The 26,610-nt window shown below is 50.4% G+C and overlaps 2 protein-coding genes across 12 annotated transcripts in view; one reads left to right on the plus strand and one right to left on the minus strand.

Annotated features, from left to right (window-relative positions):
• Positions 1 to 906: 906 nt before the first annotated feature.
• Positions 907 to 8,439, minus strand: DLL1 (delta like canonical Notch ligand 1). 2 transcript variants are annotated; one of them, XM_081296298.1, is made up of 11 exons: positions 8,308 to 8,439; positions 7,820 to 8,119; positions 7,138 to 7,198; positions 6,654 to 6,911; positions 4,761 to 4,821; positions 4,142 to 4,272; positions 3,828 to 3,997; positions 3,503 to 3,719; positions 2,375 to 2,576; positions 1,599 to 1,716; positions 907 to 1,518 (listed from the first exon to the last, which is right to left on the minus strand). In XM_081296298.1, exons 1-11 carry the CDS (start codon positions 8,359 to 8,361, stop codon positions 1,513 to 1,515), a joined length of 1,578 nt encoding a protein of 525 aa, XP_081152424.1. In that variant the 5' UTR covers positions 8,362 to 8,439; the 3' UTR covers positions 907 to 1,512. The 2 variants fall into 2 exon arrangements, with proteins under 2 accessions (XP_081152424.1, XP_081152423.1); XM_081296297.1 differs by having other exon boundaries at positions 910 to 1,518; positions 1,808 to 2,576.
• Positions 8,440 to 9,190: 751 nt separating this feature from the next.
• Positions 9,191 to 26,610, plus strand: part of FAM120B (family with sequence similarity 120 member B) — a 64,269-nt gene continuing 46,849 nt past the window's right edge. For 8 of the 10 annotated variants that reach the window (XM_081296285.1, XM_081296291.1, XM_081296293.1 and 5 more), the window contains exons 1-2: positions 9,191 to 9,317; positions 24,962 to 26,428. In XM_081296285.1, the coding sequence (XP_081152411.1) occupies positions 9,303 to 9,317; positions 24,962 to 26,428 (1,482 nt within the window). In that variant the 5' untranslated portion in view covers positions 9,191 to 9,302. Of the gene's footprint in view, positions 9,318 to 22,120; positions 22,170 to 22,201; positions 22,246 to 24,961; positions 26,429 to 26,610 lie in introns of those variants that run through there. The other 2 variants (XM_081296290.1, XM_081296289.1) reach the window with 2 other exon arrangements.

Here is a 26,610-nt window from a genome sequence, read left to right on the forward strand (position 1 = left end):
TGCTGGGCTTGGTCCCTCTCTGATGTTTTGTTGGCATCAACTCTCCTGGGCCCTGATAGGGTTGTTTCATACAGAAGAGGAGACATGGGCTGGCTGGCCTCTTCCATTCTGCTGATAAGGTTGGGATGGTGCCATCCTGATGCCTGCATCCTTAGGGCAACAGAAATGAGCCACTTTCCCAGTGTGGACTGGTTGTCTTGAGTCACAATCCATACCACACTCTCAGACTCAAAGTCACACCAGATCTGACATCTGTGAAGTCTTCAGGAACTTGTGGGCAAGAAGAAGCTTGATGGTTCAGTGCGAGTCCGGCTAGACTGCCTACTCTGGTTGACACAACCCAGCCAAGAACTCTCCTCGGAGCTTGAACACCCCACCTGTGACCTGGTCCAGTGACACTGCAGGCAAGACCAGTCACTGGGTTGACAGGGACCTGTACACAGGAGCTACTCAGTAAAGAGTGGGTTTATTGCTATTATTATCTATTGCACTCTGACAGCATTTCCATAGAAAGCAACCACCTTTTGGAGGCAACTAAAGTCACACATGACTATTATTCTAAGGCAAAAAGCCCTGTTCTGCAATATAAAAGTGCTTCATGGCTGCCAGACCTTAAACAAGGTCTTATTCATCTTTTAAAAAATAAGATTCAGAGGAAATAGCTGAGCCTCAGAAATTCCTAAGTACTGACCAAACATGGCATCGAGAAGCATGGGCAGCTGCCCTGGGCCAGGGCTGCAGGAGCCCCAGGTAGAGGCAGAAAACAGGCTCTCCAGGGACCCAGAGCCAGGCAAGGACTCTACAAGAGACCCAGGGGTCTACTTCTGGGGCTTTGTGCAGTGAGCATGGGAGGAGGATGCCCCAGACAAGGCAAAAGCAGGGACCCACACCTGCACATTGTCATTCGTAGTATTTATTTTGGAAAAATATTTTAAAAAGGAATTTCTTCATTAACAAAACAGTAAAAAAACAAACTCAAATAACATTTGCACAATATTTCATAAATACATTTATATACAAAAAATATAGTCACATAGACCCGAAGTGCCTCTGTACATATTTACCAAAATTTAAATTATAAAAAACAAACATCACAAAATACTCAAGCTTTACAGATATTGTGAAAAATATTTTTACAAATCCAAAAAAATAACACACATTTTTCCATCTAGAAAAAACACATTTCAGTATCAAAAAGTACAGTAAAGGCAGTTTGTGTTTCTAGTCAGGAACAGACCGGCTCATAAGAACCCCAGACCTATACGTGGCAGTGCATGCTTCTCAGCAGGGACTGAGTCCGCTAGCTTAAATATATTCTCTTTAAAAGCAACTGTCCATAGTGCAACGGAAGGGTCCCAGCGGGCAGTGCAAGAGCCGAGCCGGAGCCGGTGCGCGGGCCTCGCCTCTGCAGCAGCCGTGGGCTCCTCTCTCTTTCAGCAGCATTCGTGGGGGCATATATCCTTGGAATTGTGTCTATTTTAGAGGAACGGGAACCTTGCCGCATTTTCCAGCTTACACCTAGGGCCGGGCAGAGCATGAGCAGCAGGTGGAGGCGCGCAGGCCCCACCCGCCAGCCCCAGGCGCACGCGCACACTCACCTCAGTTGCTATGACGCACTCGTCCTTCTCGTCTGATATGACGTACACCGACTGGTACTTGGTGTCCTTCGAGGTGGAGTGGAGGGACTCTGGCCTTTTCCTCTCAGGTGCTTCTCCCCTGAAAGGGAAACCGCAGAGCAGTGACAATGGGAGGGGACAGGCCAGGACCGGCCACCCGCTCTCCACCCTCCACCGGCAGCAGCACGCACCCCCTGAGTGTGGCCACTGTGCCCTTCTCCCCTGTGGAGCCCTGAGGCTGGCACTTGGCATCTCGCTTGCTGTGCGCATCCCTGCCTGCAGCTTCTTCGCCCTTGAGGTCCTGCACGAGGTTATAGTCCACCGCAGGGTACCGGGCCTTGAAACCATTCTTGTCCGCGCCATCCCCCTGGAAGTCGGCCTTCTTGTTGGTGTTCTTAATCTGCGTGGCCCCAATGACGCTGACCGAGACGTCCTTCTCGCGCTGGCAGCTGGCCAGGTTATTCATGGTTTCCGTCTCCCCCCGGCAGGGGTCAGCTGGCGGTCGCTGTTTCTGCAGCCTCAGCCGGACACAGACCACCACAGCAGCGCAGCCCAGCAGCAGCATGAGGACCAGGACTACTCCGGCACACACAGCCACCCAGGGGAAGGGCCCACCCTCGTACTTCACTATGGGGCCGGGTGGCTCAGGGAGCAGGAACTGGCAGTTGGGACCCCCATAGCCCTGGGCGCACTCGCACATGTAGCGCGGGCCCCTCTCGTGGCAGGTGGCCCCGTTGTGGCACGGCATGTGCTCGCACCTGCTCACAGGGGCGCTGCAGTTCCTGCCCGTGTAGCCAGGGGGACAGGTGCAGGAGTAGTCATTCACCCCATCCCGGCAGGTGCCCCCATGCGCACACGGGGAGGAGGCACAGTCGTCCACGTTGTCCTCACAGTGCCTCCCGGAAAAGCCTGCATGGCAGCGGCACAGATAGGCATCCCCGAGGTCCACACACTTGGCACCTGGAACACAGGGAGCATCTCGCCTGTGTCCACAAGAACAAGGCTCACGGAAAGACGGCAGAGAAACTGGGCCTGTGGGAGGGAATCTAGGGGAAGTCCAACATGCTAGAAGTTCCTGGCTACTACACTAACCTTCGCCACTGTGCCCACAAAGGACACACTGGAACCAGGTTACTAATGGGGAAACTAGGCTTAGGGGGCACCATGGCTGCCTACAGCTACACTGTTAGTGCAAGACTGAAGTAGGGAGGGAGGGGGGACAGAGAGGAGGAGGGGGAGAGGGAGGAGGAAGAGGAAGGAGAAAGAAGGGAAGCAGGGAAGGAGGAAGAATGCAGAAAGAAGAGAAAGCAGGGAGGAGGAAGGAGGGAAGGGTGGGGAGGAGGGAGAAAAGAGGAAGGACTGAAGAAGGGAGGAAAGGAGAGAAGAGGAATGGAGGGAGGGAGAAGGAAGGAGGGAGGAAAGAAGAGAGGAGGACAGAAAGGAAGGGTGGAGGGAGAGGCAACCGTGGGGCCCTAGTTTAGTCTCCGAATCTGCCTCAGGTATCCTGCCCTCACTCATAGCCAGAGGCTCTGGGTCTACAGAACAGCCCTCCTCACACAGTGAGGCCCCAGACCACTGCCCCTGCTGAGCCAGGGGACTGGGCTCCCTTCCAAAAGCAACACTGCTGTGCTCCTGGCAACATGATCTGCTGCTCTGGGGACAGTCCCCTGCCCCTGAGCAGGGCTGATCCTGGGTAAGCACTGTCTTACAGCCCAGGTTTTCCCCAGAGGACAGACCCAAGAGCAAGCTCCTGCTGAGGGTGTCTGGATAAGTTCAGGCTCAAGGAGCTCAAGGCAGCTCACAAGGTGGTGTGGCCATTTGAAATGAGGCCCACAGGAGTTCCCTAAGTGCTGCATTGGACAGTCTGAGCCACTGTAGTCCCTCACCATTAGAGCAGGGTGAAGAGCTGCAGTGATCCATCTTCTTCTCGCAGTTGAAGCCAGAGTAACCCCCAGGGCAGCGGCAGGTGTAGCCCCCTTCAGGATTGTCTGAGCAGCGCCCCCCGTTGAAGCAGGGCCCATCTGCACAGGTCATGGCACTCAGCTCACAGATTCTGCCGTAGAAGCCGGGAGGGCAGGTGCAGGAGTAGCCATTCTCGAGGTCCTGCACGAAGGAGTCAAAGAGGGCTTTCCAAAGGCGCTCCAAAAAACTCACACTCTGTTTCAAACTGGGGCTCCCAGCTACAGGTAGGACACCATGGTGTCCACTCACCATGCAGCTCCCTCCGTTCTTGCAGGGGCTGGGGTCGCACTCATCCATCTCCAGCTCACAAGTGGCACCCATGTACCCAGGTCGACAGGAGCATGTGTAACTCCCCTGGCCTGTGTTGGTGCAGGTGGCCCCGTTCTTGCAGGGCTTGTGGTGTGTGCAGTAGTTCAGGTCTGCCAGACGAGAGACAGGAAAAGGCAGGGAGAGGAAGCCCAGCGTCAAAAGCAGGAAGACGTTATTTTTCCAGGGGCCAAAGATCCAAGCAAGTCCAGGGCTGCTCTGGAGGGGACCAGGCAGCCTTGGGAGAGGGGGCTTACCCTGGTTGCAGAAAAGGCCCCCCCAGCCTTCCTGGCAGTTACACTGCCAGGGCTGCTGGCAGGTGCCATGGAGGCAGCCTGGGTATCGGATGCACTGGTCACAGTACCGGCCCTGCCAGCCCACTCTGCACCTTAGAAAAGAAGCATAATACAGTCAGAGGGATACTAGCCATTCCTGGATCCATAACAACCTGCATTAGAAATCATTTTTGGCACCAACAAATCCCTGGTTCTCAACTAGGTCACTGTGGCAGCTTGACATCCTGAGCTGGTTCTGCCTCAGAATTCTGAAGACAGGCACAGGGTACCCTGCACTGGCCTCTTAAAGGCCCTAGGTGATTCTAACATGCAGCAAGGTTTGAGGATGGATGGTCTTTTGTACTAACTTATTTTAAACTGCTACCTGTACATTGTCATAATGATTAGAAACTTAGATGAATGGCAAACCTCTTCCCTTAAACATTCCCAAAACTTTATTAGATAAAAACTCCAATTAACCCCCCCACCCCGCGCCACTCAACTCATCTTACCAATTCTTCAAGAAACCACCTGAGGATGCTTTATACTCCATGTATAAAGCATAATAAGAAAAAGTGAGAAACGACTTCTGCAAACTTACTTGCATTCCCCTGGCTTGTCACAAAATCCATGCTGCTCATCACACCCTGGCAGGCAGATTGCTGCAGGCAGATAAAAGCACAGGCTGAACCCCCCAACAGGGCCTCCAGGGCATCACTGCAGGTTGGGGCAGAACAGCCAGGGCCCTATCTGCGGGTCCCAGCTGAGTGGATCCCAGCTGAGTGGATCCCAGGCCGTGGAGCATTGGCCCATCCTGGCTGGCTGCTTTGGACTTTACTTAGCCCTGGGATGAGCATTCTTTTTAACACAGTGGCTGGAGGACAAAAGGTCTCGGAAGCCCCCACCCCCACCCTATCCCCTTTTCTTCTAAGAGAGGGTCAGAAGTCTTCCCCCTCCTCCTCCCCCACTTCCCAATTCTATGCACAAAGCTCCACCTCTTAATATCCCAGAAAGTGTGTGTGCAGATAAGAGTGGACAGCTGGTGTGCAGGGTGCCAGGGCAGAACAGCTGCTCCATTGTCTCTGCCCTCCCGGCAGCTGCCCCAGTGCAACAATGCCGCCCCCCACCCGTGCCCCCCCCACAGTCCTAGCATGTGCACATGGGTACTGTGCACATACATACACACACACACACACACACACACACACACACACACCCCTCTACCAATGGGAGCAGGCAAAGTCCCTGCTGCCTATCCCCAGGGAGATCTAATCTATGGCACGCGTGAGGTGGTGAGGAGACTCCAGTGTTTGAATAAGAAGAAAAAAGTTTAGGTTTCTGACTCCCCCAGAATCACTGAGGAAGAGAGAGGAAGCTAGGGTGGAAGGCAGTCCAGAAGGCCAGAGGCACCCGAGGCAGGGTGGGCTGAGGCTTTGAGCTGGCTCGGTTCCCCAGTTATGAAACTCATTAATGAGCAGCTCTGCCAGTTCTTAAGAAAACAGATTCAGCTCAGGCCAAGGCGGGGCTTAAAAGGAGTTCAGGAACACTTCATGAGATGGGAAACTCAGCAATAAGGACATTTAGGCACCCATTGAACACCCCCTACTTTAGGCACAAATCAAAGCTGAGAAACTGCACTCTCCCTTCCACTCCCGAGAGGCTCTGGGCCTCAGAGTTCAAAGTCTACTTGCTTTAGGGCAGGAGAATGAAAGTTCAAAAGGTTGGAGATCTGGGCAGCTCATATGCCAATGGGCTGGGGTGGTGAGCCCCAGAAGTGGCCTCAAAGCTGAAGAGAAGCCCACTGAAGTCCTGATGATCCAGAGCCAAGGGGTCCCCCACTGTGGCCCTGGCCCCCTGCCTGCCAGGGCACCTTGGACATCAGTACCTACATATTCTTTGCAAACAGGGTGGCAGCACTCAGACAAGACAGGGCACAGACACCTCTCACTTATGAAGCCTGGCAGGCCAACCTCAACCCACACTCCCACACTGTCCACAGATCACAGGAGTAAAGACCCCTCTGGATAGCAAGAATGGTGCAAGTTGTAGGGGACCTTGCAGATGGCTTGCTCTGTACACGGGTCAAGCACTCCAACTCCAGGGAGGAAAGGGCACTTCCCAACGAGGCACTGTCGTAGCAAGGAGGGCTTGGTGGAAAGCCTGCCCAACAAACTGGCTCTCTGTTCCTCCCTTCCTTCCTCCCCTCCCTCTCCAGTGCACACACCCTGGAGGAGCACAGCTTTGCTTCCTGACCCCTGGCCCTGTCTCCAGCTCCTCCCTCAGAAGAAAAGCAGCTTCCTGTGGGAGGTTAACACTGTCTTGAATGTGAAACTGCCTGAGTTGACCCTGACTGGTTGTATCACTTTAGCAAGGCAATTCTGCCCCATGGGCCTCAGTTTCCCCCCAGAATATCTCTAAAGTCCCCTCTAAATCCAGAACTCTGGAGGCTCATGAACAGTCTCTAAAAGTAGAAATGGCCTCCTGGAGGACTCACGTTCTGTGCAGTACTGGCCCTTCCAGCCGGGGTTGCACACCTTCTCCCCTCTCTCCCCACAGGTGAAGTGGCCGAAGGCATCATCCCGCGGGCGGCAAAACACAGAGCAGCCCTCCCCATAGTAGTGCTCATCGCAAACGAAGCGGTAGGAGTACTTGAGATCTGTGCGGCCACTGCTATGCAGGTCCTGAGACCACTCCTCGCCCACCGTCAGGTGCCTCTGTGTGGCCAGGCGGCTGATGAGCCTTTCTGGGTTTTCTGGGAGGTGGGGGAGAGATGTTTTTGTCAGTTCTGACCAAGAACCCAGAAGCTTGAGACCAAGGGGAGGGGGCAGAGGTGCTCAGTGGGAAGACCAAGGCCCCTCCACCCTGCACTCTGGGGCACCTGCAGTAGGAAAATCATCAGACTCGGGAGGTAAGTGATGTCAAACACATATCGAGCAGGGGAAGCATCTGTAGCTTTGGGATCTGGGTTTCGGTCTTACCTGTTGCTAGGTCATCAGGAGAGTCTGTGTGCAGGGCTTCAATGATCAGAGAGAAGGTGCCCTGGGAGAAAGGAGAGGGATATAAAATAAACCAGATTTCTGGGGTTTTTCCGCCTAATCAAAGTCATTCCAGACAAAGCAGGTCAGGAAAAAGGCCTGATGGCCCACTTGTGTGTGGGGTGCTCAGGTCTCCACATCTCTGCCTACTCTCACTTTCCTTAAGGAAAACTTTTTAAACAGTGATTTCCTGAGGCATTTTTTCAGCCTGTTAGTACAGGATATTATGTTTAAAAAAAGAGTGTGTGAGCAGGTGGGGTGGGGTGGTGGACCAGGCCAGAGGGCAGCTGTCATTTGTCTTCCGGGGAGGGGACCTGGAGGGTGGGGGCTGTCAATGAGTGGGTAATGACATCTAGCGGGCCTGGGCCAGGGGCACCAGAACTTTCCCACTGTTAAGAGGTTCCTTCCATTGGCGAGATAGATCATGCAAAATGTCCGGGTCCTTAAAACGGTTGTGGTCCTCGGTGTCCCCTGCTGGCCCAGCAGGGTGACACCCTTCATCTTGGCCGCGCCATTGAAGGGAGGAGTCTAGGCCTCAAGCGAGGCCACCTGCCTGTCGTGGAGCCTTCGTCCGCCCGCTCCTCCCTCCATCATCCAGCCCCGCGCGCGCAGGTGCGGCACTCACCGGCCAGGTGAAGCCAAAGGGGAAGCGGATGGGATTACTGAAAGCAGCGTCGGCTCCGGCGTCCTCGCCTTCGGGCAAGCTGAAGGAATCAACGCCCAACACCGGTGTGACTGCGCTGCCGTAGGTGCAGGGCGGCTCGGGGGACACGCTGGCTTGGTAGTGCTTGAGGCACACGCGGAAGAAGGTCCTGCAAGCGCATGGCGGGCCAGCGCCCCCGCGGCAGCAATTGCGATTCCCCAGCAACCCCTTCTTGTTGACGAACTCCTGCAGCTTCAGCTCAAAGACGCCCGAGCTCCAGACCTGCGAGGGGGAGGGCTTGAGGACGCGGCCGGCGGTGGCGGTCTGGGCGCAGGGGCCAGCGCGCCTAGCGCCCTATCCGGAGCGTCAGCGAGGTGCCTCGCTCGCTCACGGGGCTCACTTTCAGCGGCCAGATGCCGCTCATCGACTCCCCGCCCTCCACCACGCTGCAGCCCCGCCCGACTGCCTACCTGACACAGCAGGGCGGACACTACAGCTAGGGCCAGCGCACTTCGACGGCCCATGGTCCCTCTGGACGCCGTCGCCCTCCTACTCTCCTCTTCTCCAAAGGGCGGGGATTGCCAGGAGGGCCACTGTGCCCCGGGAGTGCGGGCAGGAAAGCAGCCCCGCTTTGCTTCAGTTGGGACGACCAAGACGCCTGGCTTCAGCGGTGTTCCCTGCTCTTTCAGAGGCTGCGGTTCTGTAGATCCGCCCTCGATGGCTGCCCGCAGCTCTCCGACGGGCGAGGGAAAGGGCTCCCTGTCGAGACGGGAGCCGCAACTTTCCTTTTCCTCCTCTCTTCCAATCCACGAGTAGGTGAGGGTCGCCTGCTTCCTGGTTTTGTCTTAATCCTCTTCGCAGGAAAGAAAGAAGAGAGATGGAAAGAGCGAGAGAGGGAGGGAGGGAAGGAAGGAGAGAGAGAGAAGGGAAACGTCCAGATATTCAGCTTAATTCCCAAGAGAGCTACAGAGGCTTCCTTCGGAGGCCGATTAGAAAGCGGCGGTCTGGAAATCCCACGAGCGAGGCGATAATCCGGGGCCCCGCAGGGCGCGCGGAGCAGACGGTCAGCGGTGGCGGGCGGGTGCGCGGCGCGCGCCCTGCGTTCGCGGCCGGGTGTCACTCGGCGGCGGCGGTCGCTACGGTAGTGCTGTGGACCCGAATCTCCTGCGCCACCGCAAAGACTCGCGTCTTCCCGAAGAATCCAGCCAATGCCATCCAAGTAAACGCGCGCAGAAACCAAGGCCCGGGATGTGGGAGGCTCCTTGCGGCTGCCAGTCCTCTCCAGGCGACCTGCCCTCGGCTGGGCCGGTTCTCCGCGGGTGCGCGCCGAGGATCTGGCTCTGGCCGGCGCCTGCCGCCCTTATATTCCGCCGGCCGCCCGCATGGCTAATGAGATGCAAATGAACGGCCCCCCAATCTGGCGAGAGCTGTCACAAAGGAGCCACTTTTCCAAACCCTCCTCTCAATGGATCGCCAAATGGTCAGTGAGCTGTAAAATGTGCAACCCTCCTCCCCGCCCCCACCCTCCCCGCCCCCACCCCGTCCTTCCCTGCCCCCGCCCCCTCCGCCTTCCTCCCTCACTGCACAAAACGCACTCATTTACATTCCTGCAAAATGTTAGCGGCAAGAATCCCCTCTGCTCCCGGAGCTAGAGCCGCCGCCCCGTCCCCCTCCGCACCCTCCAGGCCGCAGACGCTCAGACCCTCGGCGGCCCTTGGGGGCGGCTCGCGCTGGCCGCCCGCCGCCAACCGCCCTCCTAGCGCGCCGGCCACGGCCTCAGGAACGCTCCGCGCCGCGGCGCCCGCCGCCCGGCCTCTTCGGCCCGCTGCGCCAAGGGGGCTCCGAGGGCGCGTGGAATGAGGCTGGAGTCCAGCGTTCTCGGCCGGCCGCCCTTCCTTCGCGGCTGGCGCTTCTAAAGGAGGAGTCTTCAGGGCGGGGCGGGGCGGGGGCAGGGGAGGGGGCACTGTAGGAAAGGGTCGGGCGGAGCTGGGGGCCAAGGGTGGCGGGAGCGCGGCGTCAGTTTCGGGAAGTTTGGGAGGTCAGACACCGATACACCTCCCGGCGGAGATGGATACTGCGCCTCGGGAAACGTAGATCCGGCGCGCACGGCCGGGGCGCCCCCGGAGACCCGGGCGTCCCCGCCCCCTGGAGTCCGGGCATCGTCCGCTACAACTGGGATGAGGGTCCCTATCCCGGCCACGCGTCCCTGGAGCCAGGAGAACCCGAAGCCTGAAACTACCCTCTCCCCAGTGCACACACATCCTCCCCCGGTCGATTTTCAGGCGCCACCACCTTCCCTGGATCTTGGGCCCCTCTTTCCTGGGTATTCCCCCCTTAGCCTCCCTCCGCTTGGTAAAAGTGAGTTTGGTGTGTGTCGTTCGCGTGGCTGTCATTAAGGCAGTCTGTTATTGTGCGAAGCTGAATCAGTGGCTCTTTGTGCGCTCAGCTGTATGGTAATGCAGACAGCACCTGCTCCCTGCACAATACGAGAGAAAGAGCTCCCCTCCGCGCGCGCCGCGGCCTCTGCAACAATGTCCGGCACATGTTCCAAAGGCCCCTCCAGCCCGGCCCCCCAGCCCACAACCTTTACACAACCGTCACCTTATTAGGTTTTTACACGTCCATCAGACACTAGAACTTTTGTTTTCTTTTTCTTTTCTTTCCTTTTTTTTTTTTTTTTTTTTTTTTTGAGGGAAATGAGTTTATTGGGAGGGCCGAGAACACACGTATCACAATGAATCACCTAAACTACTCTCCTACTTACAGGAGCCAAGCAGGAGTAAGTGGAGGCATAGAAGACTTCTTTGGAGACTCTTCTGGTTTTGTGCTTGGCAGGCACGTTGCCACTCTTTCTCCCTGACTGCTCCTTCTTAGAGAAGTGCTGGAGTGACTGTCCCTCTGATTGTCTGGCAACCACCAGGGTGGGCCTGGCAGTCTCCTGTTGTAGGTGTCACAGCCCCATGGTGAGGACCTGCACTGTCCTGGCAGTTTCACTGTCGTCCAGGGCCACGTATGCATCACAAAAATACAGAAAGGGAGTCCTCCAAAACCCAGCAAAGTCACTGGCAACAGGACTGAACAGTTTGTTCCTCTGGCTGTCAGGCAGCTGGAATCATTCATTTCAAGTCACCCAGCCTGTCCTGGCTACCTTGTTTCCCAAGTACCTGTAAAATTTCAGGATAAACAGAGATTTCACTTTATACTTTCCAACTCTGCCTCATAGAAAACCAGAGTTAACCAAACACCATGTGCACAGGGTATTTAAGGCTGAGGTGAGAAAGGCAGGCTTGGGCCCCACTAAGAATCTCCTACTGTGTGATGTAGAACAAATGGAAGCTTCAAAAGATATGGCCATCCCCAGGACAGAGGCAAACCCAGTGTCCCCGTCCTCTGCAAACTCTGTAGGGACTTGCTACATCATCACAAGACTGGGCCAGCTTGAATACTAATTTAATCTTGCCACCTAGTGTCAGCATCCCTTTCTGACTAGGTTGATGTTTCCTCAGAAAGCTGCTTTCTGAGATCTCTGCTCCCTGGGGCTCAGAAGCTGTTCCCTATGCTGGGGGGTGAGGGGGTAGGTAGGTGAGAGCATTCCCAGAGCAGGGGAGATGCAAACCAAGAAAGGAATTCGAGATCAGAATGCAGAATCCTGGATGCTTGGAAGACTGAGCACAGATCTCAGGAAGAAATGAAATATCAGGAACCTTTTAATTAGAAAATGGAAATGGAAAACAGTCTCATTTGAATGCCTGTTTAGAAAACTGGAAATAAAAAGTTCCACGCGCAAGGGCTTAAACCTTGAGAGAGAAAAGACTTGCCCCAAATCTTTAACAAACCCCCCTTAGTATCAAGTATTTGTTAAATTGACATGGCACAGATTTCTCGATTACAGCGGCAAAGCGGAACTGAAAGGCATCGTAAAATCCATCAGAATCCTGCCCAAAGCGTTCATTCTTTCCCAACTTAATTTATGCCACGCGATTCTGTATTGAGGAAATCAAGCAGAAAGCCCTTTTCTTCTCCTCCCTCCTCCTCCTGCTCTTCTTCTCACTTTTCTTTCTCCTTTCCTCTTCTTTTTCCTCCTCTTACTCTTTTTCTTCCTCCTTCACCCCCTTTTCTTCTCTACCTTTTTTTCTGTCCTGCAACCCAAATTGGTTCCTCTTCCCCTCTCTTTTAAAGGCTGAGCTAACAGGGAGACTGTTTAACTTCAGCGTTTCTATAGGAGCCTGTTGTAGTTTAACTCCTGCGCACCAGTAGCTGGGGTGAACAAAGGAGAGACTCGAGGTCCAACTATTCATCCTTTCTTTGCACTTTAATTTTCATTGATTGGGAAGACAAGGGGAGCCCTTAGGGATTCGAGCTGGAGGGGGATGACACGCCTTTAGACGCCATCAGCCCCCTAGCCAGCCATCTGCTCCAAACCAAATGGCGTTTTTTCACTCCCTAGCTGCATGTCTCTGTACTCCCACAACCAAGTACTCTGAACCCCCCAAATGCAGGAGGGAGTTTAAGTTCGAGTGTGTTAAATAGACTTGCCACAGTGTCAGCCCTTGCCACCAGATTCCCCCCCCCCCCCCATCCACCATAAATCCTCACCTTGCTCGTTAGGAGAATGCAGAAAACTTCCTTTTAAATACTTTTTGATGTCTCAGCAAATTTACTGTACAAAGTGAGGCTCATTAGGGCTTACATCAGACACAGGGCGGTGGGGCGGGGACTCTGCTGCCTGGTGGGGGTCCTGTGGTCTGAATAACTCCAGTGTGGAGGAGAGGCTGGATTGGGTGCCAGTCAGAACCATGGTCACAACACACCTCAGTTCTCTGTTCCATAGAGATTATTTTCTTCACTGGGGAATAAAAGTTCCTGTTCATCATTTTATCCAATTAGGTATGTCCATCCTCAGCAGTGTGTGACCTAAAACTGTGATCACCCAATTCCAGTCCCCTTCACCCAAGAAAGGCTTAACTCCCAAAGTATGTGCCCAGGGTCTGGGCAGATTGCAAGGAACATCCCAAACAAGCTTCACATTCCACCTAGTGCAGGTACAGTGTTCTGTGTAAACAAGTCTGGAGACTTGAGTGGGGTTTGTGTTTTCTCAGACCAAGTGAATGCTGTATACCCAACAGAGAGGTTCTCTTATTCCCAAGAAGAATCAGGGTCCTTGTTCAAAACAACAAGATTAAAAAAAAAAAAAAAAAAAAAAAAAACCTTCCAGGCAGCAAATCTGGTGTTGATCAAACATTCCATCTTGCCTGAAGAAGAAGAAAGAAGAGGAAGAGGAAGAAAAGGAGGAGGAGGAGGAGGAGGAGGGGAGGAGGAGGAAAGCCTGTTTATTAATTAGCATTAGTGTCACATCTCACCGACACCCCTTCTGCCCATTCTCTCTCAGCCACAGTTGTGGAATCTAAAGCAGTTAAAATAGCGGAGGACTCCCGCTGCATGCTTGAGACACTGGTAGCCAGAGGGCCTGGTGGCAAACCTCTCCCGCACATAGCCGCTCTGGTAGTGCCCAACTCCTCATCCGTAGGTGTCTTTGGACACACTTCTAGCGTCTCCTTTAACTGCCACACCCACCTGTATGTATAACCTATGTTTACACCTGACTGCAGTTCTGTCTGGCCCTCGCCTTCTAACCTGGGCATCCACTCATCCCAGCCCAACTGGGCTCCGGGTCTATTTAGACTGGAGACTTTGCTCGCGCTGATCCTCAGGTGCAGGTGAGACTGGCCTCGAGTGGCCGCGTTTGGAGGGGTTCGGTGGCGGCCTCCAGAGTGGATCAACCGCCAACTTCCAATGTGCGGTGGGGTCACGGCATGTCACGACTTTTTTATTTTTATTTTTTAATGGGAGAGGCGGCTGTATTGTGAAAAAGAAGGAATGCCCAATCCACTGGGTGGTTTGGTTTTCGTACAGGTCCGTAGACTGAGCACAGTGTGCGCCGGAGATTCTCACTCTGCATGCGTGGACCGCGAGTGGGGGCTGCAGGTCCGCGGAAGTTGCAAAGGCATGTGCTGATCTGCATGAGAAAGGGCGAGTCGCGTGGCTCAGCTGGCGGCCCAGGCGCAGATGACAGATCGCCCCGGCTCGCTGCCCCTCCAGGCCCCGCCCGCCGCTCCTTCCTCGGAACCGCGGGTCATCTGCTCCGGGCTGTCCTGCGCTCATCTCCATGACAAAGCGCGTGTTTACCTGCGGCCGCGGCACCGGCGGGCGCGCCTTTGTCCTGGGATCAGATTACCGCGGCAGCTGCGCGCAGCCTCCCGCGCGAGGCTGCACTGCCCCAGCGAACTCTGTCACCGAGCGTGCCGAGCCGAACGGGATGGGGGTGGGGGCGTCGGGTGGCTCCTGTGGCCCGGGAGAGGCTGCTTTCGGTTTGGTACGTGCCGAACCCGGAGCCTCGCGACCGGGAGCCGACGCCCCGAGGGCTTCCTGAAGGAGGCGGAGGCGCCGGGCGGGTGCTGGGAGGGCGCCAGTGCGGAAGCTGGGGCTCAAGCCTTGGTCATCCCTGGCCACCGAAGGGGGTTGCGCACGCGCGAGGGACTGGGCCTCCGAGCGCCTAAAGCCCAAGTCAGGACCGTTGTACCAGGCCGCTCCCCGGCCCTCGCCCTACCGCGCTGATGCAGCCGGGTAGGGCCGGCTGTGAGACGTCGGGGTGGCAAGCGCCGACAGGCTGGCGCCCTGGGTGAGCTCTCCGCGCAAACCTTGCGCCCCCGAGGGGCAGACTCCACGAGTGCTGCGGACGCCCCCGCAGATGGGCTTCTCGCCCTGGCCAGCATGGTCAGCCTCGGCCTGGGCATCTGTGGGACGCGTGGCAGCCCCTTTCACTACTCCATCAGGGGTCGAGGCCTCACACCTGGAAATGGCAAGCCTGTGACTATGTAAAAAGACGACGCCAAGAAAGGAAAAGGCGTTGAGAGGGTCGTAGGAGCGAAGCCCTACGCTCCCCCGGTATGTGCCCCTACCCTGGGGAGGTCGTGGGCACCTGTCGTCCCCATTCCCAGGGAGTCCCGTCAATCTCTCACGCCGTACCCTTCTCTCAGGGGCCAGGGTATGGGGTGGTGGTTAAAGCACAGGCTCACAGAGGACCTAAAAATCCCGAACGGTGGCGTGCGCCAAAGGGCCTAACAGGGCCCCTGGGATTCCTCTGGGTCACTCCCCAGGCAGGGATGGTCCCACACATGCGTTTCAGTTTCCTCCCGGCCTCCCCAGGAGTGTCCTCACTAGGCCTGCTATCACCCAAGGCCACTATGGAAGAGCCCTGACAAGGCGACCGTGGACGCTTTCCAGTGCGCTGTCCTTCCCTGGCCTCCCCCACCTCCCCTTTTCTGTGAGCATCTGCCCGGGGAAGAACAGATGTGGGCACCTGCGGTGACAGGCTGCATATGTTCCGTCCTATTCACAGGCATTCAAACGTGGCTACAATGAGCGGCCTTTGTGTGCAGAGAGTCACTAAATATATTAATCTGTACTCCCCGGAGCACGGGCTGTTTAATTTTTCACTAGCAATAACATCTGATCTAATCCTTAAATCGGCTCCCCAAAGCCTCGCCTCCCGCCCACCCCCTCTACCGAAAAACGTGTGAAGTTATTCAACTTTCCACCTGTTGCCTGAATTGGGCTGGTTCACTGCAACATCCAAGGCTGGATCAGGCCAGGAGGGGGTGAGTAGTGGGTGGGGGCACTGTATGGGGTGCTGCCTGCCACATGGGCATAGCCAGGGCGTGTTTATCAGAAGGAAAATAAACACCAAGTGTGGAGTGTGGCTCCCCAAATGTTGTGCAAACAAAGAACAATAATTATTGAACAGCTTCCAAAGCAACCCAGCATACTCACCCTTTCTGTGTGAGTTCCTTTAAAAATGTATATAAAGTTCCCATTTATCTTTTTGTTTATTAAACTCTCGTGGTTATTATAAACACTGGTCAATAGGCCACACAGCCAAAAGGTAACATAAATCTCAGATGTAAGACTTAGATTTTTTTTAGCAATTTTGTTGCAGGACTCTTTTATCTTAGCATCCCTTATTCTATTTTGATTTGTTTTCAGCCACAATGAGTCCTTTAGTGCCATTGTGGACGTCACAATGTACATGGACATCAGGCTGTGAATGAAGACAGAGGCAGTTTAAACAAACCAAGCTCTTTCTTTCCTTTCCATCCATTGTCATATGAATGGACCTTCTGCATTGGCTGCTAGGAGACCAGCTTTGCAAAGCCCTGCTCCAGTAAATGGGCTGGGAGAAAGGGACCCCAATAAACATCTTGAGTACTGGAGAGGAAAAGCAGGGGACACATTCAGGCACCTTTTTTCACCTCAAGTCAACACATTTCTTTAATCTCAGAATGTAAAACATACTTGCTAACCTTGCATTCCTTACACTGCAGCTTCCTTCCTGCTGTCTTAAACTCCTACCCCTCCCTCCACTGCTTCCACCAGGAAACCAGGGGCAGCACTGGGTCACCCTCCACATTTGTTTTCAAAGTGTAATATGTTCTCTCTTCTTTTTAGGAACATGGGCCTGGGCATGCTCATCAGCCATTCTAATGACACAGGGCTGCATGTGCTTTCAGGAGGCACTGAACCACTGCTAGGCAGCAGGAACACTTGCGAGTCTGTCAGGAATAGTCACACACTGTGATGTGGTGGTTGGGGCTGTTCCTGCTGGTGAACTGTCTGAGGTGGTTCCAGGCTCAGGGTGTGTTGGTAGGAACCACCCCATCAACGGCCAGCAGGTCAGGTCCTCCCTTACTTCTCAGAGCCACATGAAGTCAGGGCCACTGGAGGTAACAGCCATGTCCAGGCAGATGGGAAGCCACAAATGACTCAGAGCAAGGGGTATGGTCAGACATGGCAGGAAGAGGGGCTCCTTTGGCTCCTCTTTGGTTTTACCTTACTGATCACACAGGGCTTGAGACCAATGTGAGATCGGACCTGTGGTCTGCCACAATACAAATGATAAAATGTCTTGGAGATGGCTCTTCTGCCTTTCCATTTCTTTGAAAGGGTTTGTGCAAGATTAAGAATCTTCCTTAAAAGGACGAGGGATTCACCAAGGGGGCATCAATAACTGAGATTCTCTTTGTGGGAAGTTTTTTACTTACAAATTCAATTTCTTTAATCAATACAGGGATTGCTCAGCTTTTCTACTCCTTCTTTATTCAGGTCTGGTGATTTGCATGGTTCTAGGAATTCTGTTTTCATCTGAAGTTATTCAGATATCCTACTCTACTGTGGTGACATCTGAAGGAATAGGTCCTGCACTTTCTCAATATCATGATCAGTGCAGCCATTTGTGTGTGTGTGTGTGTGTGTGTGTGTTGTCAAAGAACAGACCTTCCTTTTTTGTTAATTTTCTCTGTTGCTCTAGGCAGAAATTAGGGCAGCCATTAGACTCACTTGTGCTTTCTTCTGGTCAGGAATCACCATCCTTTACTTCCTATTTTCTATCATCTGAAAACAGGAATTCCACACTTCTATCCAATTTCCTAGTTGTTTAAAGTTATGGACAACTCCTATAGGAATTGCTCTTTCTTGGGTGGAAACTGAAACAGGTAAGATACTTTTGGCTTCAAGTAACAGAAAACCCTGATTCTCACAAGGAAAATATTTCATGAGATCAGAAGGAAGGGGTCTAAGTGTGGGTGACTGAGTGGCTCCACCAGGGTCAAGCCCCTCCCTCTGCTGTCTGGGAAATCTGCCAAGGTTCTGAGGTCTTACACAGAGCAATGGCCATTTTCCTCCTAGATGCCACTCTTATCAGCAATGAAATACTCCAGTAACATGCAATGTGCACCAAACATACTTTCAGTTGTGGCATTTCTTCTTTCCCATTTAGATGAACTGTTAGCCAAATAAATATTGGGCATATGTGGTTGTTGCATTCAAAGAAATTCAGTTCCGCATCTAAATGAAACTATCACTAATAAATAGGTATACTGAGAGGATCAACTTGTTACCCTACCATTTCATTTTCCCGCATTTCTCTCATCTTTTTCTTCAACTTTTTACCCTCCCTTAGTCCCCAATCAGTCCTGGCTTTTTTTCTTCCTCTTTCTTTCCTATTTTTTCTTTTATTTATATAAACCTTCGATTCCCTATTTTTAGATTCTCTCCCTAACTAGCAGATTGGGTGTATATACTAAGGCATAGAAAGCATGTCTATCCTTAAAAGAGCGTACTATAGGGATACTGCTACATCTATGTTCATAGCAGCACAATTCACAATAGCTAGACTGTGGAACCAACTTAGATGCCCTTCAATAGATGAATGGATTAAAAAATGTGGCATTTATACACAATGGAGTATTACTCAGCACTAAAAAATGACAAAATCATGGAATTCGCAGGGAAATGGATGGCATTTGAGCAGATTATGCTAAGTGAAGCTAGCCAATCCCTAAAAAACAAATAAATGCCAAATGTCTTCTTTGATATAAGGAGAGCAACTAAAAACAGAGCAGGGAGGGAGAGCATGAGAAAAAGATTAACATTAAACAGGGACGAGGGGTGGGAGGGAAAGGGAGAGAGAAGGGAAATTCCATGGAAATGGAAGGAGACCCTCATTGTTATACAAAATTACATACAAGAGGATGTGAGGGGAAAAGGGAAAAAAAATCAAGAGAGAGAAATGAATTACAGTAGATGGGGTAGAGAGAGAAGATGGGAGGGGAGGGGAGGGGGGATAGTAGAGGATAGGAAAGATAGCAGAATACAACAGTCACTAGTATGGCGATATGTAAAAACGTGGATGTGTAACCGATGTGATTCTGCAATCTGTATACGGGGTAAAAATGGGAGTTCATAACCCACTTGAATCAAATGTATGAAATATGATACGTCAAGAGCTTTGTAATGTTTTGAACAACCAATAATAAAAAAAAAGAAAGCATGTCTATGATGTGAAGCAAGAGACGAAGGAAGAGGGGTTTAGTCCCCCCCACACACATTGATTTCTATGTACAACTTTTCTTCTAGTCTCCCAGGAAAGAGACCTTGGGGTAGTGTTTGACTTTTCCTCTCCTTCACTGTAGTATACTCTAATAATCACAATTTAGAATGTAGACAGATTAATTGTGCCATTTGTACTTGTTAAAAACTTAAAATTTTCCTTTAACAAGTATACTCATCTAAAAATTCAAATAGTGCTGCTTAATTTGTGACAAAAATAGTCTTTGCCCACACTACACATTCCCATTCCCAATTCCTTCCACCACATTTATCTCTTAGCTACTTACTTGGAATTTACTCTGATTTTGAAAAGATCTTTCTTATAAGGCCTTTATTTCCAATGTGTGGACTCTGGATCCTAGCTCTAGCACCCTCACTTCCTGAAGGAAAACCCAAGACTACACAGAGTTAGGGTCACCCTCTTTCTTAAAAATGGCCGTGGCCGTACTTTGTCCATTAATGCACCATTCAGTATCTACTTTATCACGTGATGATCATGCACAGCTGAGGCACAGGCTGCAGTTACATCTCCACTTTTGCTGGTTTCAGTTTTTGCCTAGCTTTTTGCTCATCAGCTTTCTTCTGTGGCTTCTACTGATCATCACCAAACTCTGAAGATCTTGTTTAAACCTCAAGCACTTGAGGTGCTTCACAGCTTCACTCTTTGCTGCAGATGTTTCTTCTGGAGGCCTACACTCTCCAAGCTTTTGTCCTGGGTTTCCCCTTCTCTTCTGTTTTATACGCCCTCAATACTCTTCTTCTTGACTTAGAATATCCTCCACCAGCTTTCTGAGTTATGGTATTTGATAGACAACGTTTTTGAACTTGCATACTTTAAAGTATCTTTATTCTGCTGAGAATTTAAGATTTTAATGGATTATTTTCTTCGGAATCTTAAAGTTAATGGTCTAGCATAGTTTGGCTTTCTGGGATTTTTCTTTATTTGGTACTGGGGATTGAACCCAGGGGTCTTTTATCACTGAACTACATCCCCAGACCTTTTTGTTTTTTGAGACAGGGTCTTTCTAAGTTGCCCAGGCTGGTCTGGAACTTGAGATCTCATGCCTCATCCTCCTAAATAGCTGGGATTAGAGGTATGCACTATAGTGGGATTCTATAAAGAATTTCCATGCCATTGTAATTTTGTATGCCTTAAATGTGAGCTTTTTTATTTCCCCTTCCAGAAGCTTTAATAAATTTTCTCTGATGTTTTGAAATTTTGTAATGATATGCCTTGGAGTGGATCCTTTCGAAGTAAGTTTTGTGCTGGGTCCTTGGTGGTTCCTTTCCATGAGAAAACGTCTTCAAGATCTGGAAAGTTTTCTTGCGTCATTTCTTCATTTCCTTCTCATAATTTTCTCTATTCTCCTTTCATGTAATTCCTATTTTTCATATCAGACCCCTTGAATTTATCTTCTAATCTTCTTGTGCTCTTTCTCCATCATCTAAGAGTGTTGTTGAATCTGTCTTCTATTAATTCACTGCTTCTTTAATTTTGGGGAGGTCTTTCTTGTTCTCTAGATGGACTTCTCTTTCATTTGTAATATTATCTTCAGAGACTGCCAACTATAAAGCATTTTATAACATTTTTCCCCTTGCATTATTTTTTTTATTACTTTTAGGTTTTTCTCTTCCTTCAGTGATTGTTGATCCTTGTTATTTATGTACATTCAGGAGTAAGGCAATGTTCTACTCTGTGGTACCTGAGAATTATAATATAGTGGGCCTTGCCTTCTGGTCATCCCTGACACCCTGCCACTGCTGAATGAGCCTCCTGTTTCTTGGGAGGATGGTTGTCCTGGTTGCTGGGCCATAGCACTTGGTTTTTACCCTTCTCTCCTAGGTTTGCACCTTCTGCCTTAGGTCATTCCTAACCCACTTATTCTTTTACCATCTCCTTGTGGTGTTTCTCATTCCCTCCTGGTCCACTGAGGCTGCTAATGCAAAGTACTGTAGAGGGGGTGGTTTAGAAATAACAGGTTTCTCACAGTCCTGGGACTGGTGACTGAAACTAGAATGGCTGGTTCTCTGAGGGCCCCCATCTGGATTGCAGATTGTCTTCTCCTTGTGTCCTCACCTGGAAGAAAGAAGGTGAGAGAGCACTACTCTTATTCTCCAAGGCTACACCCTCATGACCCAATCATCTCCCAAAGCCTCACCTCCAAATGCCATCACTGTGGAAATTAGATTTCAACATAACATGATGGCCCTTGCTATATGTCTCACCTGTTTTCTAACATTTCACCCATCAGTTTGTGTCTCCTACCACAATCTGTACTCCTTAAGACTGGATGCTGTTTCACCTGCTTTTGTGATGGAATGCCACCATCCTCGGTCTGCAATGGGTGCTACGCACTGTTTGTTGATTTTACTTGGAAGAAAAAAAATTAGTATGAAGCCTCAGCCTCTTGGCTGGAAAGATTCCTTCACAAATCTTTCAGTGCTTCTGTGGTGTCACCTCAATTTGGCATTATATTTTGAGTTCTCTATCAGGTGCTTTGCCAGAGATTCTGAAGGAAATCATAAAATGTGTATCCCAGAACGATACCTAAACATCTTATTCCCCTGGCAGAAGCCTCATTAGCTCCCCAGGGTTTAGAGCCGACTTACTAGGACACAGTATGCGTCCAGGAAGTCGGATATACATCCTCTTTGGCCTATCATTATTGGAATGTGTCAATAAGTTAAAAAATGAATTACATTGTTTCCAAGGTCCTGTCATACATGTAGATGCCCAAACGTTCTCCTGATTGTAGAGGAAAGAGTGGAATAGAAACTAGGGGTCGTTCCGGGGGAGCGCGGCCCCCACCCTCTACCCGACGCAGTGACCAGGCACAGCGGCCGCGCCGTCCTCCAAAGCGCCAGCGTGGAGTCCTCGCCCGGATCAGCACGGTGCAGCGGCGGGCCAGGGCTCGCTGCCGTCGCAGGATCCGAGCTGCGGGACGTGGACGTTGGCTTCCGGACACTCGCAATGAGACCTAGGCCTACGAAGAACAAACTGCCACCGCCAAGCTGGCACTCCATCCCGCAGGACGCTCTATCTGCAGGGCAGAAGAGGAAAAATGGCGAAGTCCGCTAATCGCCTGAGGAAGTAAGGCCGGAAGTTGTATGGTTGCCGGGGCAACAGGCCGAGGCGTCCTTCCCCCTCCGCGCCAAAGGCGCCGTTCCACACACCTCGCGCCCGCCCCCGCTCATACACAGGCGCCTCTCACGCGGCGGCCTGCCCCTGCGCCTGCGCACCACGCACCCCGCATTTCGTCCGGGCCGTCCAGGCCCCGCCCCGCCCCCACGGCCGGGCGGAAGCACTTGGGCGGAAACGGAAGTGAAGCAGAGGCGGCGGGGCGGAGGGTGGGGTGGGTGTGTTGGCGGCCGTTCTTCGCGTCTCTAGGTAGGGCGAGCCTAGGGACCTGACAGTGGCCTGTGGGCCGCCGGGGTGGTGGCGAGGGTCCGGAGGGATGGCGGAGGTGCGGACGAGGGGCCCTCTGCGGCGGCCGGGATGGTCGGGGGCGGTGGCGGAGGCTCGCGCGGGTGCAGGGCGTGCACCGCCCGGAGGCCGGGGGGAGGGGGAAGCGGAGGGCGAGGTGGGGGCCAGTCTGCCGCGGGGTGCTGAGCCTTTCCTTTTGACGCCAACTCTGTGCATGATCTCTGACCGTCCGGTCCTGGGACTTGCTTTTGGTCCCTTTGCCTCGCTCGCGGCCTTCATGCATTCTCTGATTTTTTATATTCTCATCCTTTCCCCCATCTCCCGCCATCGCCATTGGGTTCCCCTATAGTTTAGAAGCTATAGCTGTGCTTTTTTGCCGGTTGAGCTCTGGGGAAGAAGCGCCACCAGCACAGCGGTGTCAGGTCATTCGCTGCTCTTCTAGGCCTCCTTGCCTACCAGTTTTTAAAATCTCTCACCACCTAGTCTTTCAAACCTTTGGCCCACGGAGAGGAATACAGTAGGTGACATCTGAGGTCCCTTGTAGTTTTATAGCAATCCAAGATTCTACCCTATTCCTGAATTGGAATCTGGGTATCATTTATGAGGCAGATTTACTTGAAACTAATGAAGTTCAGTCTTTCATGTCCCTCAATTGCGTGGGTTGCTTCCAAGGCCCTGGGAACTCTGCTGTCCTGTGTTTATAATTTGTATTTTGTTTTTTACAAAGAAGAACCCCAAGTTGTATATTTCATTCCCTATACAACTTGCCGTTTGTCATACTCTGCTGCCTTGAGATTTACCCTCTTGTCCATCCCACCTTCCCCTCCCTAACTTGTGCTCCTTCATCTTCTAGGGGTGCTCATATGGACGAAGGGTGTTAAGCATGAGCTAACTCAGCTCGTTGGGCAGGACCTTATAACTCTTGCCTTGCAAGTGTAAGTGCAGGTATTGTTAGATTCATTTCCCTACAGAGTTGCTACCTCCTTTAAGAGGTTGATGGTGAAATGCATAGGAATCTACTTAGCTGAAGTCATAAAAGCGCTCCTGCCTCCATAGAAACTAGAGTTGTACACTGGGAATTCATTCAGAGGAATTTATTGCTGCCTTTATTTTATTACTTTGAAAACAGGGCAATCCTAATGTGATCAGTTATTTTTATAGATTATAATAATAAACAAATAATTGCATTTTAGTTTGCTTTTGGACATGTTTCTTTGTAAGGTATTTTATTGGAAAATCTTTAAAGTTTAAGTTATTAAAATAAACAATAATGCTTAAAGTTTTTCTAGAGGAGTTTTAGTAGTTTAGAGTCTACCAGATTAGGAGGTAAATTATTATTTTTTACAAGTTATTAGTGAGTACGTAGATTTGTCGTCATACAGTGAATCTGTGCATTTGTTAGCCAAAAAAAGCCAGCTCCTGAGCACCATTGATGGACATAGTATTGCTCAGTGACTATGTAAGTCAATTTATTATAGAACTTTTTAAAAAAATATTTTTTAGTTGTAGATGGACACAATATCTTTATTTTGTTTATTTTTATGTGATGCTGAGGATAGAACCTAGTGTCTAACACATGCTAGGCAAGCACTCTACCATATGAGCCACATCCCCAGCCCTTCTATAAGGGTTTCATTAGAGTTGCCTTATAAATTAAAGTTTGTATGTGTAGATGCCCAATTCAGCATGGAAGCTGGTAAGTGCACTGAAAAATGAGGGCTGCTGATATGTGCTTGGACATGACCCTGATGGTTCAGAAGAAACCATGGTGAATGTGTGCTTGGATGTGGGACTGTAGTGATTGTGTGCTTGTATGAGACCCTGATCGCTCAGAGGAAATGATAGTGAATATGTAGACATTGAAATCCAGGAGGTCCTCATAGAATATTTTCTGAGCATTGATGATTTTTCCTTGCCTAAAGGAGGACATCATATGATATAAATGTATTTTGTTCCATTTTTATTTTTATAAACTATTTTAATTCTTTGAGCATTTTCTATTTGATTTTAGCTTTTAGAGTGGGCTATTTTTTTCATCAATCACAAATTCAGATAGTATGATGCTTAATATGGTGAATTTGTATGAATTTTTCTTTTCAATTCATTTATTGAGATCTGCTTGATAACAGTTTTCCGTATACAGTTTGACAAGTTTTATGATAGCATTATGCAATTGTAAAACTCTCAGCACAAAGTAGTACACTTGTTTATGACCACATAGTGTCCCCTTGGGAATTCCTTGTGCTTTGCTCCCCACATGGTGGTTACCACTGCTCTGCTTTCTGCCACTACAAACTATCTTAGCTCTAAGGGAGCTAGAACTTTTACAAGTTGAGTCATGTGTATATCCTTTTTTGTCAGCAAATGTATTTTGAAATTTTTTCATTTTGCGTATTGTAGTATGTGTTGTAGGTTTTTAAAATACTATTTCAGTTTCTGCATGAGTAATAATTACTTTTTTGGAAAGTGTTGACTTCTCTTTGAATGTGGTTGAGAAATATCTTGAATAATAGTGAAAATTTAAAAGATTACTACATGTGTTGTCCTTGTGATACTCCTGTCATTAATGTATGCTTAGATTAGATCAAGTGCCTTGTATTTTAATTGAACACTCTTTAGGCTCCTAGCCAGCATGTCATGTTTGGTGACACGAGTCTTTTGGAATATTAAATATTGCCTTGTGTTTGCTTTGAAAAGTGCCATATGTCTAGTGAAAATGCCATAGTTGCTAATTATGGATTTCTTTTTCTTTGCAGATCCTTTTCCAGAGTCCAGTTATGGGTGTGAGAGGTCTGCAGGGGTTTGTGGGAAGTACCTGCCCACATATATGTACAGTAGTCAATTTCAGAGAGCTGGCAGAACATCACCGAAGCAGGTACCCTGGATGTACTCCTACTGTTGTGGTGGATGCCATGTGTTGTCTCCGATACTGGTATACTCCAGAGTCTTGGGTCTGTGGTGGCCAATGGCGAGAATACTTTTCTGCTTTGCGAGATTTTGTTGACTCCTTTGCATCTGTTGGCATCAAGTTGGTATTCTTCTTTGATGGTATGGTGGAACAGGGTAAGAGAAATGAGTGGGTGAAACGAAGACTTAAGAACAACAGGGAGATCTCTAGGATTTTCCATTACATCAGGTCACACAGGGAGCAACCTGGCAGAAACATGTTCTTCATCCCCTCGGGGTTGGCTATATTTACACGGTTCGCTCTGAAGACGCTGGGTCAGGAAACTTTGTGTTCATTGAAGGAGGCAGACTATGAGGTGGCTTCCTATGGTCTCCAGTACAATTGTCTTGGGATTCTTGGGGAAGACACTGATTACTTAATTTACGACACGTGCCCCTACTTTTCAATTAGTGAGCTCTGCTTGGAGAGCCTTGAGACCATCATGCTCTGTCGAGAGAAGCTCTGCGAGAGTCTGGGCCTCCGTGTGGCAGACCTTCCCCTGCTAGCCTGCCTACTTGGCAATGACATAATCCCAGAGGGCATGTTTGAAAGCTTTCGTTTCAAGTGCTTATCTTCCTACACTTCTGTAAAAGAGAACTTTGATAAAAAAGGTAACATTATCTTAGCTGTGTCAGATCATATATCCAAAGTTCTTCATTTGCATCAAGGGGAGAAAAAATTAGAAGAGATGTTGCCTTTGGGACCAAACAGGGCTCTTTTTTATAAAGGAGTGGCATCATATCTCTTGCCAGGACAGAGCTCACCATGGTTCTTCCAAAAACCCAAAAGTTTAATAATGTTGGACAAGCAAGTAATTTCCATGAGTTCAGACCCTGAATCCAAGCAAGGAGTTCCCATATGTACAGAGCCTGAATCCAAGCAAGGAGTTCCCATATGTACAGAGCCTGAATCCAAGCAAGAAGTTCCCATGTGTACAGTTCCTGAATCCAAACAAGTTCCCATGTGTGTAGAGCCTGAACCCAAACAAGAAGTTCCCATGTGTGCAGAGCCTGAATCCAAACAAGAAGTTCCCATGAGTAAAGAGCCTGAATCCAAACAAGAAGTTCCCATGAGTAAAGAGCCTGAATCCAAACAAGAAGTTCCCACATGTGCACACCCTGAAATCAAGCAACAATTACCTGTAGAAACAGACTCTGACTTTAATCTAGAAGTACCCATGTATGCCCATCCTAAAATTAAAGAAGATAACCCCATGGATATGGATTCTGAAATAAAACAACAAGTAACCTTGGTTTCAGACCCTGAAATCCTAAAGGTAGGTGGATGTGCCCACTCCAGTCAAAGATGTTATGATTGGAAATATCTTTAATATTTGTTAATAAATATTTAGTGATTGGTGCAGTGGTTAAGGACTTGGGGAGGCACAGATTGGGAACCTTTGAGTTTAGATAGGAAGGCAGATTTTATGTATACTTGATATTGTCACATGAACATGAC

This window comes from Spermophilus citellus (assembly GCF_964194105.1).
Source record: "Spermophilus citellus genome assembly, chromosome: 5".
Classification (NCBI taxonomy): domain Eukaryota; kingdom Metazoa; phylum Chordata; class Mammalia; order Rodentia; family Sciuridae; genus Spermophilus; species Spermophilus citellus.